At 36.8% G+C, this 13,379-nt stretch overlaps 4 protein-coding genes across 9 annotated transcripts in view; 1 reads left to right on the top strand and 3 right to left on the bottom strand.

Annotated features, from left to right (window-relative positions):
* LOC105156516 overlaps positions 1-1,061 on the top strand; it is a 4,806-nt gene extending 3,745 nt beyond the window's left edge. For 3 of the 4 annotated variants that reach the window (XM_011072669.2, XM_020692119.1, XM_020692118.1), the window contains 2 exons: positions 80-202; positions 363-1,059. In XM_011072669.2, the coding sequence (XP_011070971.1) occupies positions 80-202; positions 363-476 (237 nt within the window). In that variant the 3' untranslated portion in view covers positions 477-1,059. Of the gene's footprint in view, positions 1-79; positions 203-362 lie in introns of all 4 variants that reach the window. The other variant, XM_011072670.2, reaches the window with a different exon arrangement.
* On the bottom strand, positions 1,218-5,599 carry LOC105156515 (probable WRKY transcription factor 3). 3 transcript variants are annotated; one of them, XM_020692117.1, is made up of 5 exons: positions 5,253-5,599; positions 4,941-5,171; positions 2,360-3,054; positions 2,116-2,277; positions 1,218-1,858 (listed from the first exon to the last, which is right to left on the bottom strand). In XM_020692117.1, the coding sequence occupies exons 1-5, from the start codon at positions 5,352-5,354 to the stop codon at positions 1,579-1,581; spliced, it is 1,470 nt and encodes a 489-aa protein (XP_020547776.1). In that variant the 5' UTR covers positions 5,355-5,599; the 3' UTR covers positions 1,218-1,578. The 3 variants fall into 3 exon arrangements, with proteins under 3 accessions (XP_020547776.1, XP_011070969.1, XP_011070970.1); XM_011072667.2 differs by having other exon boundaries at positions 4,941-5,583; XM_011072668.2 differs by having other exon boundaries at positions 2,116-2,274; positions 4,941-5,553.
* Positions 7,700-9,915, bottom strand: LOC105156514 (eukaryotic translation initiation factor 5A-2). Its single transcript, XM_011072666.2, has 5 exons — positions 9,584-9,915; positions 8,609-8,731; positions 8,453-8,509; positions 8,289-8,363; positions 7,700-8,165 (listed from the first exon to the last, which is right to left on the bottom strand). Exons 1-5 carry the CDS (start codon positions 9,704-9,706, stop codon positions 8,064-8,066), a joined length of 480 nt encoding a protein of 159 aa, XP_011070968.1. The 5' UTR covers positions 9,707-9,915; the 3' UTR covers positions 7,700-8,063.
* LOC105156513 (cell division topological specificity factor homolog, chloroplastic-like) lies at positions 11,085-13,013 on the bottom strand. The gene is made up of 2 exons (XM_011072665.2): positions 12,783-13,013; positions 11,085-11,869 (listed from the first exon to the last, which is right to left on the bottom strand). Exons 1-2 carry the CDS (start codon positions 12,873-12,875, stop codon positions 11,276-11,278), a joined length of 687 nt encoding a protein of 228 aa, XP_011070967.1. The 5' UTR covers positions 12,876-13,013; the 3' UTR covers positions 11,085-11,275.

Here is a 13,379-nt window from a genome sequence, read left to right as displayed (position 1 = left end):
TTTGGTATTTGAACAGAAAACAAAAGCTTCTTATTGAAAATTTTGTTTCAAGAGTCTCTCATTGGTTCCTTGTTTGCAGGGCACTAACTACTTTGAAATAGACCTCGACGTACATCGTTTCAGCTATATATCTAGGAAAGGATTTCAAGCATTTCGAGAACGTCTGAAACACGGCATACTTGATCTCGGATTGACAATTCAGGTAATTCTTTGGATTACCACCAGATTCAGTAGAACATAGCATATAGTAGGTTTCTTGTTCAAGAAAACAGCAGACACAACTGATTTTTATGCTTATAACACTAAGATAGTGACCACTCTCATTCTTCCTGAAACATTTATCACACTTTTGTTGGCTGCAGGCACAAACCCCTGAGGAACTGCCTGAGAAAGTGTTGTGTTGCATCCGACTCAACAAAGTAGATCTTGTAAATTGTGGCCAGATGCGAACACTAGTAACTCCGACTGATGAATAAGATGGGGTAAAAATGGAGATCAATACATTCGAGAGAGAACATTTGACCCACAAGAAGGCAGTCGAACACATGTCTTCTACCCCAACCCCCACCTAGGCATAGGTGGTGTTTGCAAAGGAGAAGGTAAATATTGAAAACAGATGTTTCCAGATGGGGAGGAGGAGAGAGCACAAGCAGAAGCTCATTAAGCTTGCAAATATTCTTTTGCTGGTGTTTAAGAAGCTAGTTCTTCTATCATAGGCTGATCTTTAGAACATTGAGGTCGAAAAAATTCTTCAATTTTTGGTTCTTTGCATTTATTTCTCAAAAGAGAGTTGATTTAGACCAATGTGTAACAGAATTCATGTCAATGTAAATAAATAGGGGAGGAAGATAGCAAGACGCTTACCTCTCATCAATGGCTGATTAGCTGAACAATATGGGAAAATGCTCAGTATATGTACAAGTCCGTGTGTCTGGATAAGTGCATGGAGAGTATCCAATCATCCCATGTACAGTTGAATGAAATTCACATTCATGCACAAAAGACATTGATTACACATTTTTCTCCACTGTCAACACCCAAACAGAAGTATTTAGAAGTTGCATCGAACTGATACTCGAAAACAGTAAACAGAGTACCTGATAGCATAGACCTAACAAGTTCTTCCAGCTGCCCGTCATTTGATATTGCTAATATTGTATTATTAAAGATTTGGTAAAGAAGCAGACAAATACAAGTAAATGGCTTGAAATCCAAAACAACAAAAAAACTATCTTCATTTTTCAAATGGCAAGTCCAAAGATCCACCCCCGTTGCTCGTGTGTTTCACAATACAATATTAGCAATACAAAATAATTTACAGAAAGAATGCACATGTCAACAACACTACAATAGTTGTTTCCTGTTGACGAAAATTTACAAACAATCCTGTTCAACTCAAGCTTTTGTATTTTGTTGTTTCAGCCATTTGTATAACCTACTCTCTGCATCTCTTTGTACGTCTGTGTTAAGTAAATATAGCCAGGAGCAAGCATAGCTCAAGCATACTCACCAGTAGTCTCATGTACCTCATAGTAGCAATTTCAGTACCTTGGCTTGTCCCATTCATTTATAAGAAAGCTATGTTATCTGTTCTTCTTTGAACCGCAGAAGGGCTACAGGCTGTTGCTCATTGCTGCCAAATTCCATTCTTCCATCTGCTCTTGATCTGTCAGCTACTGAGTTGTGTGGTCTCAACTGTAAAGAAGCATTTGCGGTGCTGTGGCTGCTGCCTCTAGCAACGGGTAGATCATGGTTGTGTTTACCCTCATATGTTGTTATAACAGCTTTTGGGTCACTTGCTGCCCTTTCAACATGCTTCCGGACATTGCAACCGGGGTTAGTACACTTGTAGTAGCTTCTGCAAACACAAGCAAGATGACTTCAGAGAAAATGCTGAAGCACAAACACACATTCATTAAGACAGATGAAGCTAACATCGATTGGCATTGCAAATGCTGAATAATGGGATTCTGTATATTAGGTCCAGCAATCGCAAAATCAAAGAACACACTCCAACTATGTTTCCACAAAGTTAGCAATCTAATGGAAGTATCAATATATCTTCACATCATAAGACAGTTTTCCAACTTTGGCAATGAAAAACAAAGTTTTCACCTTGGGTAAGGGTTCCCTTTAACGACCTTCTGGCCATATTTTCGCCATCTATAACCATCATCCAAAAGGTCAACTTCACTCGTGGTCTGGACGATGATCCTAGGCTCGGTAACCGTGCGATGGGATGATGCTTGCTCTGAAGTCTGAACCTCGAAATTCCTGCTAATGTTTCACCTTGTAATACTTTATAATAAATTTACAAACAATCATTTATTAGATATCCATAATATGGGAAACCATATACCTTCTTTTGGATTCAGGCTTATCCTCATCATCTAGTCTAGCTTCAGCATTACCCACTTCTTCACTGTCACTTGATCCAGATATATGTTCAGGTGTAGCTTGGCTAGCTTCCAGATCTCTGGTGGATGATAAATAAGGAAGCCCCTCCTTAGGTTCATTCAAGTTTCCAGTCCGACCATCAGAGCCAAGTTCAGAGTTTCCCTGAGGGTTCATGGTTCCATTCGCGTTTCCAGTATCTTTCGTACGTTTACTAGGTGGGGAATGGTTGTGTTGGCCTTTGTATATGATCTCAGTTATTTGACCATCAAGAGACCGTTCAACTTTCTTCTTGACTGGACAATTGGGATGAGTACATTTATAATAGCTTCTAGGGAACTCACTGCCTTTCACCTGCTTCTGCCCATACTTGCGCCAATTGTACCCATCATCAGTAGGTTTATCAACATTGAAGCTAGCAGGTTGAGATTTCTGATCAGTGTGAGAAATATCAGATGACTCCTTCATGATTTTCGGGTCTGGCAAAGATGGAGATATCTGCTGCTGCAAAGATGCATTGGAAGGAAAAGGTTGGAGATGGGAAGCAGATAAAGCAGGAGCTGATGATAAAGACGGGTATTCAGGCTGGATTTGCATCTGATTTTGAGCTTGAGCAGTAACCCGGGCCAGGATTTGTTGATGTGACATTCCAAAGGGATCCTACTTCAAGCAGAAGGGGGACAATAAGTATTTGAAACAGGGGCAAAGTTACATGTCCAAGAAGTCGAACAATATCTTCAAGGAAGAAAATTCTAACACTTTCTAAACTAAGATAGTAAAACTCTCACTTCCCAGGGAGACATACTGCCTCCAAATCATATCAGAACTGCTCAAACTTTCCCAACATTTTGGATTGCACACAGACAATCATTTGCATAGGTTTCATGCTGTAGCATACTGCTGAGTATCACTCAATAGATGCCCGAAGTGCCCCAAGTTTTAACTTACAGGGAAAGAATCACTCAAATTAGTGAACAGTGCAGGGCAAATGGCTAACAGTATATGCATCAAAGGAGATGTCCTTTTACTATAATTACATCAAATTTCATCACCATACCAGACAGGAGATAAATGTATATCCATATCAAGGGGAGAAATGAGAAATTTCATAAAGGAGAACCACAGAATAAGAAACCATTCTTTCTCTACAAAACTCTGTTTTATAGCATAGATATAATGGTAATGACTTTGAAGAAGTACAAGAGGCCAAAGATCTAGTTCCAAATATGGAATATTCTTTCCCTTCCTACCCATCTAGTATATAGCAGGGAAAAAGTTCATAAGCTCTTGCCATGAAGATAAGTGTAGGATCCAGCTGTTTTCACACTAAAAAAGGTTATATGTGAAATGGAATTATAATCTTTAGTTGTGTTTCTTGCATTAGAGCAAGAGTAAGCCACAAAACTAAAATTAGAACAAATGGCCCACTGATTAAGAGGTTAAGGCACAAAGCCTTTTCTTCCAGGACCTCTTTATATATGTATACACATGCATATTTATCTATCTCTATACTATATATTGATTACTAAGGAGCTCTCAGGTATTTATGTGTATCTCAACCATGAACACCAGCAGCAAATTACATTTGCAAACGGCAATCCATAAAACTAGGCTCTTTTTTATGAGGAATAAGAACCTCTAAAGCCTTTAACTAAAATTCCGTAATACAGAAATCAGAAGAAGTCCTAATGTACAAGCTTATAGGTTTCATTTAGAAAAGGTGGTTTGTCATTCCAGCATAAGTTAGCCATGTTCAAGATCATTCGAGTTTCATCAATTAATTACTCGGATTGCAGACGTTTTCCATTTTCAATCAATTAGAAACATTTTTTGGCATTGATGAAAATTCATCCCTGTTAATTTCGTCACATGAAGTTTTACACGAGCTTTGATATTTTCTACGAAATGTAAGAACTACATACAAAAGGAGGAATAAGTTTAGTTTCTACTTAAATTGGATACAAAACCAATATTTGGAGCCTCCCCAAAACTCCCACATTTTGCTTGTACGTCCTGTCTACAGTACTTTCTAAACAAACCAATATCTTTACCAACAAATATATAAGCCGATAAATGGATAACACCCCCTGTCTCTGCTCATTGCCAAAATAACTCATCATAAAGCTTTAACAGAAGGGAAACTCTAACCCAGACCATTTGGCACCACCTGAACCAATTTTTATGATTGGTTTATATTTCAGAAAAAGTGACCAATCACATAGCAAGTGCATTATGTTAAGAGACAACTTAGTTTGGGTAAGAATTTTCCTTAAAAGAAGTGTCAAAAGTTTCCATTTTATCTTGAGAAAATGACCCAAAAAGAATAGCTTTTTTTTCCTTCTTTCTCCATGCCATCTTCAGTATACAACAATAAACCAATCACAAATACAGTTTTCACAATTACATTACAGTTTCATAGCTTTAATAAGTAAGCACCAAAAAGACACATATACGCATAAAACCACACCAATAACTTCTAACCAAAAAAAAACCACCTCAAATCAAAGCAAACAAAAAAACAGGAAATTAAAACCTCTATTAACTACCTGTGATGAAGAAAAGAACCCCGGAGAATCTAGCAAGCTCGCAGGACTCAACCCCGGAGGAATCGTAAACATTCCCAGCGGCTGTGTTACCACCAACCCGGCCGGCCTACTCTGCTGAAACCTAAACTCCCCAGTCCCACCACCTCCACCCCTACTCTCCGGCTGCGGATGAGCAAAATTCTGTCTAACGTTTGGTAGAGCTGCCGGAGACGATATGGCGCCGGCGAGAAGCTGTGAGAAGGAGCGACAGTCGCTGTCCGCATCATTTTCAGCAAATAAGTTAGAAACCAGAGTCATGGGGCCAGGACTCACCCCTGTGAAGAAATTGTCCATTGCAGTTCTGGGCGGCAGAGTGATCGTGGGCGGAGGTTTAGACGATGAGGGTGGCGGTGGTGGAGGCTTGTTGTCAGCCATTGGATTCAGGCTCAGTTTGACGTGCGATTTTGCGTGTGTTAAAGTCTGCGAACAAGTTTTTTGGGTTTCTATTTTAGCAAAAGTCGTCGCTTCTGCTTTTCTACAATTTCTCTTTTTTTTTTTCTTTTCTTTTTTCCAGTAAAAAGTCTATGAAGATTTAACAATAATTCTTTTTCTTTTTCTTTTTCATTTTTTTTTTAAAAAAAAAAGAATACAGTTTTGTTAACTTGGCCCCAACAACTTCTCAAGCCTGACAACTAAGCGAATTAGAAACTCCCTTAAATATCACTTTCAACAGATTTTAATTAATAATTTTGAATATTTATTATATACTTATATTCGTTTCCTTAGTTGTCAAGATAATATATATTTAATATTTTTATTACAATAATTTCAATTTATATATTTTTCATAAGATGTGAAAAAAATTACACACTATTGATGTGGGTAGTTTGGACTAATAGAAGTAAGGATAAATTCAAATGAATTTTTTTTAAATTTGTTACAATTACAAATACTCCCTTATATGTTTTAACAATTACAAATATTTTTTTGAAATAATGATTGTTTAAAACAAATACTCCTCATGACAGCTCACATTAATTTAAACAGAGTATTTATAATTTTTCAAATATTAAAAAATTATTTAAAATTATAATAAATGTTATGAGAACCCATTGTAATTTATCATAAAAGTAAATATCCAGATAAATCATATTGGTCATTGAGCGTTTCAATTCGGGATCATGTGAATGAAGAGAAATTAAGCTAGCAGTTTTATTGCATTTGCCTACTACTGAGCACGATTGCCAAATTGGTATGTCACTGTTGCCTTTGACTTCATTTTCCAATAGTTTAGTGCTGTTGATATGTTGAGTGTGGGAAATTGGGAGGGACGTGTGGGTAGTCACTCTTATCTTGAGGGTTTAGTTTAGTGCGAAGAATATAGACGCAAGTGGTGTTGATGTGAAAGTGATGTACTAGAAACTGACGAGATGGGAATTGGGATTGTCTGGTTGTGTGGCGGAGGACGTGGGCGGGCGGCCTTCAAGATAGATTGTCTTGTTCCAATTTAATGAGCGTGGGCTAAGAAGATGTTGATGTAGTCTGCACACCGCTACGCACCAAAGAGATGGATCGGCGTCACCATGTGAGGTTGGCCGTCGCTCAATTAAAATATGGAGAATGTGAGGAACTAACTCATCATGTACCCCTTGTTTGGGGCATCTTGTCCTAAAATATTCATCTCTGAGGACGTGGGAAATTCATTTTTTGGTATCTCCTTCTTAATTCTACAACTCCACAAAATCTGATAAATTCTTGAATTGTATTTCATGGAAAATAATTGGGAGTTGTGAATAATGGAAAGCAACTTGATAGAGAAATGCCAAAATATTTAATACGTATAATATAGGAATTACAGTGAGTTAAGCAAGTGATGTTACTGGTAGATGCAGGGCACGTAGGATTATTGGTTGAGCAACATGGTGTAGATTCTTTCGCTTTCACCACCCTGCCTGTTTTATTTATTTTTTTAATTCTTTTGATATCCTATGCCAAAAAGAGTAGCGTTTATCTGGTTAAATTAGGCCAACTTCTCAAGATGTGGATCCAACATATGTGAAGAATTGGATCGCTCGTTAGCTTATGCCCAGCAACTGTCCACTGAAACCACAAACCTCGAGCGGTCCTATTATTGACTGCAACTGCAAGCGACCAAGACCGGAATTTGCAATTATATATGTGCCAGACGTTGCTCCTCTATCCCTTATAAGACGACAAAATTCAGAACAGAATTAGTAAAGATTATTATTCTCCCAAAATTTGGGGGTAGAAACAAGGAACCATTTGAAATACAGGAAAATTATTGTAATACACTAGCAACATAGTTTTAAAAAAAAATGAAATGACATGGTAAATGCATCACCACACTTGATTTGCAATTTATTTAATTTGATCTAAAACCAGTTTGAGTAAAAAGACTTATTAAAATACGTTGCTGAAAAAAAAAGGTCATATCACGCAACCAATGAAGATAATCATTAAATGACTTGTGATTTTATGCAACCAAGACATAATAATGGTTGGTTGACTAACAAGGGATAAATAAGGATTTGTCCAGGATTTCAGTACTTCTCTCCTCCATCTCACTTACAACCCCAAATGGCACGAGGTATAGTGCTACTTTCCCTTTAATAATGAAACCATGACCGAACCTACACAAATGCAACTATCGATAGAATCAACTTTCCAACACCATTGCAAGTAAACATTGCATTCCACGAGAAATTCAATTTCATGCAAGGAAAATTGCCTGGCAAGGCCGCAAAATATATGCTCAGAAGTAAAACCGACAGAATAATAACAAGATCACTAAAAACAGAAATGCTTCCGGACTGTAAAAGTTATCAACATAACTTGCCCGCAACATAAAATTCAACACCCACACCTTAATAAAAAAACATGAGATTCGAACGGCTCTTGGGAAAAAAATTAGAAAACTGTGAAAAGAAGTAGAGCATAACCGAGACCCACATGATCCTAATAAAGCAGTCTCTTAATAGTCGAGGACGTAAGCCATCAATGATTCAGCCAACAAATCTGAATAAGATGACCCAAAGTCCTCCCATCATCTCCACTATTCTATAATTATCATGTCTATCTCATTTAAAGTTAAAACCATTGCACAATCCCACCAACCAAAGCCAGCTACTTGGGACCAATATCCTTGAGGGCACAGATCTGCTCCTCTCCCATGGCAGACATAACACTCACAACAAGGTCTTTCCCCTCACCGAACCCATCCTTGATCTGTAAATTTAGCCAAACAAGACATGTCATGATGAGTGGTGAAATCTATACACATATATGTATAGATATATAAAACATGAAGACAATTTCAAATCAGCCATTGAAAGTCTAAATGAATACAACCTGAGAAAGCAGATTCTCATCAGTTGGAAGCCTGAGGTCATCTTTAGTGTTTCCATTCTCTGTCAGCAGGCTCACCTAGAAGAATTTTTCACCAAGGTCTATTAACCATGGTGCAAACAACAGCAATATAGAAATTATAATAAGTAGAGATATGAAGAACATACAAATCCATCCTCAGATATGTCAATGAGCTGGTAGTCAGTGCGAGTAACATGTGGAACCTGTAAAATGAAAATTACTTTAATCCTCACCCTCCACAATAAAAGATGAAACACATGAAGTAAATAATGAAAAAAGAAGAACAAAGTGAATATCCATACATCACAATTGTGGGAAGAGGGGACAATATCTTCAAGCTTCTTTGAAGTGAAGATGTCAATGCCCACAAAATGACATTTGGCATGACCGTGCTTTCCAGTTTTGGAGGTTGAAACTTCAACAACCTGCAACATCATGGGCATATTAGCATTGTATAGACTTGATGAAGGAAGTCATTCTAAAGAATAACTTTTAGCAGATAAAATAATTTAATTCTATATTAAAATTGAATCTTTCCCCCTCTGGCCGCTAGATACTTATTCCCAAAAGTTGTGAAAGATTAAAAATGTTAATCAAGATTAGTTCTACTACTAGCAACCAAATACTTTCCATGTCATCATCAATGATAGAAAACCAATCTACTTTTTCCTCAGATTTTCCTCTACAACATTTTTTAAGGTCTATTTTTTAATTTGAGGTGGTTTTTGATATTAGAGCAAATGAGTCATAGTAGGAAGGATGATTGTGTCCATAGCCAATCAATGGTTCTCTGCCTAGACATTCTACAAATAAGCATCCTGGATCCCTGGATTAACTAGTGTCTCCATATCTACCAGAATACAATCAATATCTTAGTACACTGCACAACATCCAGAACTTTCATAAATATTAACGGTGCCACAGTTCAGAATCATAAAAAACTTTTAAAGCTAGTTCCTTAATGAAGCCAAATCATACGCACAGTGGTATTCATATAGAAACATATAAAATTACCCAATCAATTCTATGCATAAGAATCCCAAGTCAGCAATGACAAGACAAAAAGCTTCATATAGCAAAATTCAACAATAAATTTTAATCGACGAACTAAACCGATCTCAAACCGCAAAATTAGCAGAAAGCGAATCGCCGCACGATAACAACTGATAGACAAAATCAACTATGTGTCCCAACTGAAGAAATTAGCTAATTTACACAGATCTCAAGTGGAACCAAAACGCAGTACGGCAAACGAGACAGAGATAGATAGATCAAACCTTGCAAGGGCGACCTTTGATAACAATGTAACCGTTCTTACGGATAGTCCCCGCCTGCTGCGGATAAGTTTTGGAAGCCCCGGCGTCGGCCTTCGACTCGAAGTGATGCTCCTCGTCAGACATCCTCGGCGGCGAAAATAGAGAGATAAACCAACTGAATGATAAACCTAGAGAGAGAAACTGGCGGAATGCAAGCAGATAGCCGAGGCTGGGGGGCGAGCGACTTCGGTTGTGTTTATATATGTGATAGGGTTTTTGCGTTGCGGGAGGAGGAGATTTCAGGGTTTTCAGTGTAGGCGAAACAGATGATTGGCTTTGGGCCGTCGATCTCTGTGCTGAAGCGGTTGACGGGTGTGATTGCTTTCGGGTATTTGCGTCAAAACGACGCTGTGTTTGGGGAGGACCTTTTTGTGGTATCTATCTTTTAAGCCGCCTAACGCGACTATTTTATTAGGTGGTTGTTTTAGGGTGCGAACTCGTCCCCGGTACTAACAGTGTGTCAGTTTCGAACTACATGCTTTTTTCTTAAAAATATATATATATTAATTAATAAAATTTAAATTGAGATTTCATAAATAAATTTGACATCTCATGAATAAATTTGAGATCATGTATTCAAATTCTACATGTGGGTATTTTTTTCACTTTATATGGGTCATAATAACTTATTTATTATTATTAATCATATTAATACATTGATTAAATTAAATTATTACTTTGTGTATCGAGATAATTATTATAATTACTTATTGTTATTAATAAAAAAACAAAAACACAAGTAATCTATATGGATGATGAAAAAAGAAGGGATAACATGTTATTTGACACTAAGAAGTATAAACTATGAATTTATATATGAGTACTCAAAATTCATATTACTATATATAGTTTGAAGTAATTGTTGGAAATATAAATTTTGTACTAAAACCTCAATATTGATATTATTATATATTATTTATTATAACTATTAATGAAATCTACTATGAATGGAGTAGTAGTTTCCATATCCTCTTAATAGAAACACGAATAGGATTGAAGAAGAATAAATCCAATATAGAAGAAACCTGCAAGATATAATGCAACAACAGAGTATTAGCATTTTTAGCTATAAAATAATATTTACTCTAAGTATAAACGAACACGATAAGATAGGAGCTATAGTGGAGAGAAAAGAAAAGCATATGCAGCACTTATCATACTGTACCATAAACAACACATGTACTATAGCATAGCAGCAAAACACACAGCCACACAAATTTAACGGATTGAATTTTTTGTTTCAAATTTTGTTTCATCATTTATACCCATCAACATTTTCTATTTCAAATTTATTACATCATTTATACACGTGACCAGCAAAAACATAGGAAGTTCTTGTTATGTTATGTATTTACTGCCTTTTATTTTCTTATTGTATTCAAATACATTTATAGTATGTTCAATGACACGATAATGCATCTCAAATGAAAAGGCAAACACATTCTCACAGTTTGCAATTTCATTTACACCACCTGAAAGAAGTTAATAGATATATACAAAATACCAGCCTGTTCTGGTGGTTACATTGTATCTGAACAGCCAACTGTAGTGTATAAGAAGAGAAAAGATTAAAACAATGCCAACAGAACCAGAAACACTGCTTATATTTCTCTCTTTTTCTTGTTAGCCCTCCAGCTCAAGCACCACCTAATTTCACACGCTAAAATCGCTGAATTTGTCACTCGGAATATAGAAATCAAACTTAACATCGACAGAACCAGTACTTTCTCCGGTATCTTTGTACTCGATGTTCGATATTGTTCCAGTTTCATCGTCAACCTGATACTCTGATCTCACCCGCCGCACTGGTACCGTGACAGAATAAATGGTGCCAAGATCCGGATCGGTTGACACGCTGAGTTGAACTTTGTCCTGTGATTCTATCTCGATGAAATCAGACAGTGCATTGACCACGTTGGTCACTATTTTCTGCTTCGCCTCATCACTGACGGCACATCGATCGGAGAAGAGAATCATCTTTAGTCGTTGCTTGGCAATGTTTGCATTGGAATTTCTTCTTGATGTAGGGGATGGAAACATTATCTTCCATGCCAAGTTTAGGCGGTCGAAGAAGTTCATGTTGATTGTGTTGAGGAGGAAGCTCTCAATCTCCTGGCTGAAGGAATTTGGGGAGAGCTTATATTCTCCGAAATTTCCAAGGGGACGTTTCGAGTGAAGACGAGTGTTGTGATCTACTCCTGACCGACAAACACTAGTTGTGCCATTAGCAAACACATTGTACTCCACCTATCCCAGAAAAATGTGCTCGCGTAAGTACCTAATAACACCTAGTTATCTACAATTTAGCACAATGTTGCTCCAAAACAATATATCTTAAAGTTGAATCAATCATCTGAACCCTCAGAAGCAAGTGAAATCTTGCAACAAGACACTTTACAATATGCAATGATTCAAGAATAACAAGATAAAAACAGCTATATCTACAGAAAGAGTACTGAGGAATCACGTCCGGAAGAACCACAGATCCATGCATAAGCAAGCAAGTTCCAGGAAGTCATAGTCCAGCTCTCTAATTCTAAGACATATACCTACCAAGGAAAATGCAAGAATAGTCCAGATAGAGCAAACTCAAACAACTTCCCAGAGAACTGGAAAGATAGAATGCATAGTCGACTACGGATTAAAAGCCCGCACCAACCTTTAACTTACCAAATTACCACAGGCCACTTTTCCTGAATGAATCTGAAAAATGAGCATCAAGCACAACAATACCGTTACCAGCAAAGCAAAATCCCATTCCCATTGTTTCAGAAATGCTTCCAAATTTCAGAAATGATATTAACGAATCTATACTAGCAAAAACCAGTATAGCTGCATGGCAATCAGTTCACAGTTTTCAGGGAATTGATCAAAATAGTTCCAGCTGGATGAAGGATAAAATCATTCGACGTAATTAATCAGCTTAAACCCAAAATTATACAATAATAGACTTCAATAGACAATGTAGCCCTTCTCCGGTAATACAACGAGCAGGTTTTATAAAAGTTCTTCCTGTGAAGTAAGCATTATTATGCTTCCCGGAAAAGAAAACGAACACAAAGTCCCCAAATTACACCCCGCAACGCATTGCAGTGAAAAAATTCAATTAAACGAAGTACATGAAAACCAATTCCGAAAATGGGGAAGAGCTGGAACAAACCTTAGAAGGAGGAAAATGCGGTGGAGCGCGAAGGGGATTGAATTTATATGGATTTAGAGCCGCAGAAACCCTGAAATCTCCTGATACAGCCATTTATAAAATCCAAATCTTGCTGCTACCTCTCTTTCTTTTTGGGGATTTTTCCACTAGAATGGTCTCCGATTCAGTAGGGTTTTGTGCTCAACCTATTTCAGGTGCTTTTCATGAGTGCATTCAACATCAATTGTGGGAAGAGAGATCCTGCGACAACGTGGTGTTTGGACTTCAGACCACGAGGATTGCGATAATACCTTTTCTTTTTATTATTATTATTTCCAAGAAAGAAATTTAGAAATATACAATAGTTGCTAACTATTTTAAATAACTTAAATTTTCAAGTAGTTCCTAAATTTTATAAACTAGAAGCATATGTTTTCAAGTTGTACTTCTAATTAGGGATAATTACACGTAAAAAATTATTTAATATTTTTTATGTTTATTTTTTATTTTTTTAATTAGTCAAAAAGTTATTAAATTTATTTATATTAATAAAAAATTATATTTAATCTCGATTAACTTATCAATAATTTATTGCATATCAAATAAATATTTATTTGA

This window comes from Sesamum indicum, linkage group LG2, assembly GCF_000512975.1.
Source record: "Sesamum indicum cultivar Zhongzhi No. 13 linkage group LG2, S_indicum_v1.0, whole genome shotgun sequence".
Classification (NCBI taxonomy): Eukaryota; Viridiplantae; Streptophyta; class Magnoliopsida; order Lamiales; family Pedaliaceae; genus Sesamum; species Sesamum indicum.
The sequence above is the reverse complement of the archived record's forward strand: the minus strand, read 5'-3'. Positions and strand labels throughout refer to the sequence as shown.

Bases quoted from the DNA above. Each gene is read 5' to 3' on its own strand.
- LOC105156515 (XM_011072667.2), bottom strand. From the start codon at position 5,354: ATGGCTGACAACAAGCCTCCACCACCGCCACCCTCATCGTCTAAACCT. The intron at 3,055-4,940 runs GTAGTTAATAGA...TGCTTGAAGTAG, and splicing joins GGTTCTTTTCTTCATCACAG to GATCCCTTTGGAATGTCACA. The intron at 2,278-2,359 runs GTATATGGTTTC...GTGAAACATTAG, and splicing joins AAGCCTGAATCCAAAAGAAG to CAGGAATTTCGAGGTTCAGA.
- LOC105156514 (XM_011072666.2), bottom strand. From the start codon at position 9,706: ATGTCTGACGAGGAGCATCACTTCGAGTCGAAGGCCGACGCCGGGGCT. The intron at 8,364-8,452 runs GTATGTTCTTCA...AAATTCTTCTAG, and splicing joins ACATATCTGAGGATGGATTT to GTGAGCCTGCTGACAGAGAA. The intron at 8,166-8,288 runs GTTGTATTCATT...CTAAATTTACAG, and splicing joins ATGAGAATCTGCTTTCTCAG to ATCAAGGATGGGTTCGGTGA.
- LOC105156513 (XM_011072665.2), bottom strand. From the start codon at position 12,875: ATGGCTGTATCAGGAGATTTCAGGGTTTCTGCGGCTCTAAATCCATAT. The intron at 11,870-12,782 runs GTTTGTTCCAGC...TTTCTGGGATAG, and splicing joins CGCATTTTCCTCCTTCTAAG to GTGGAGTACAATGTGTTTGC.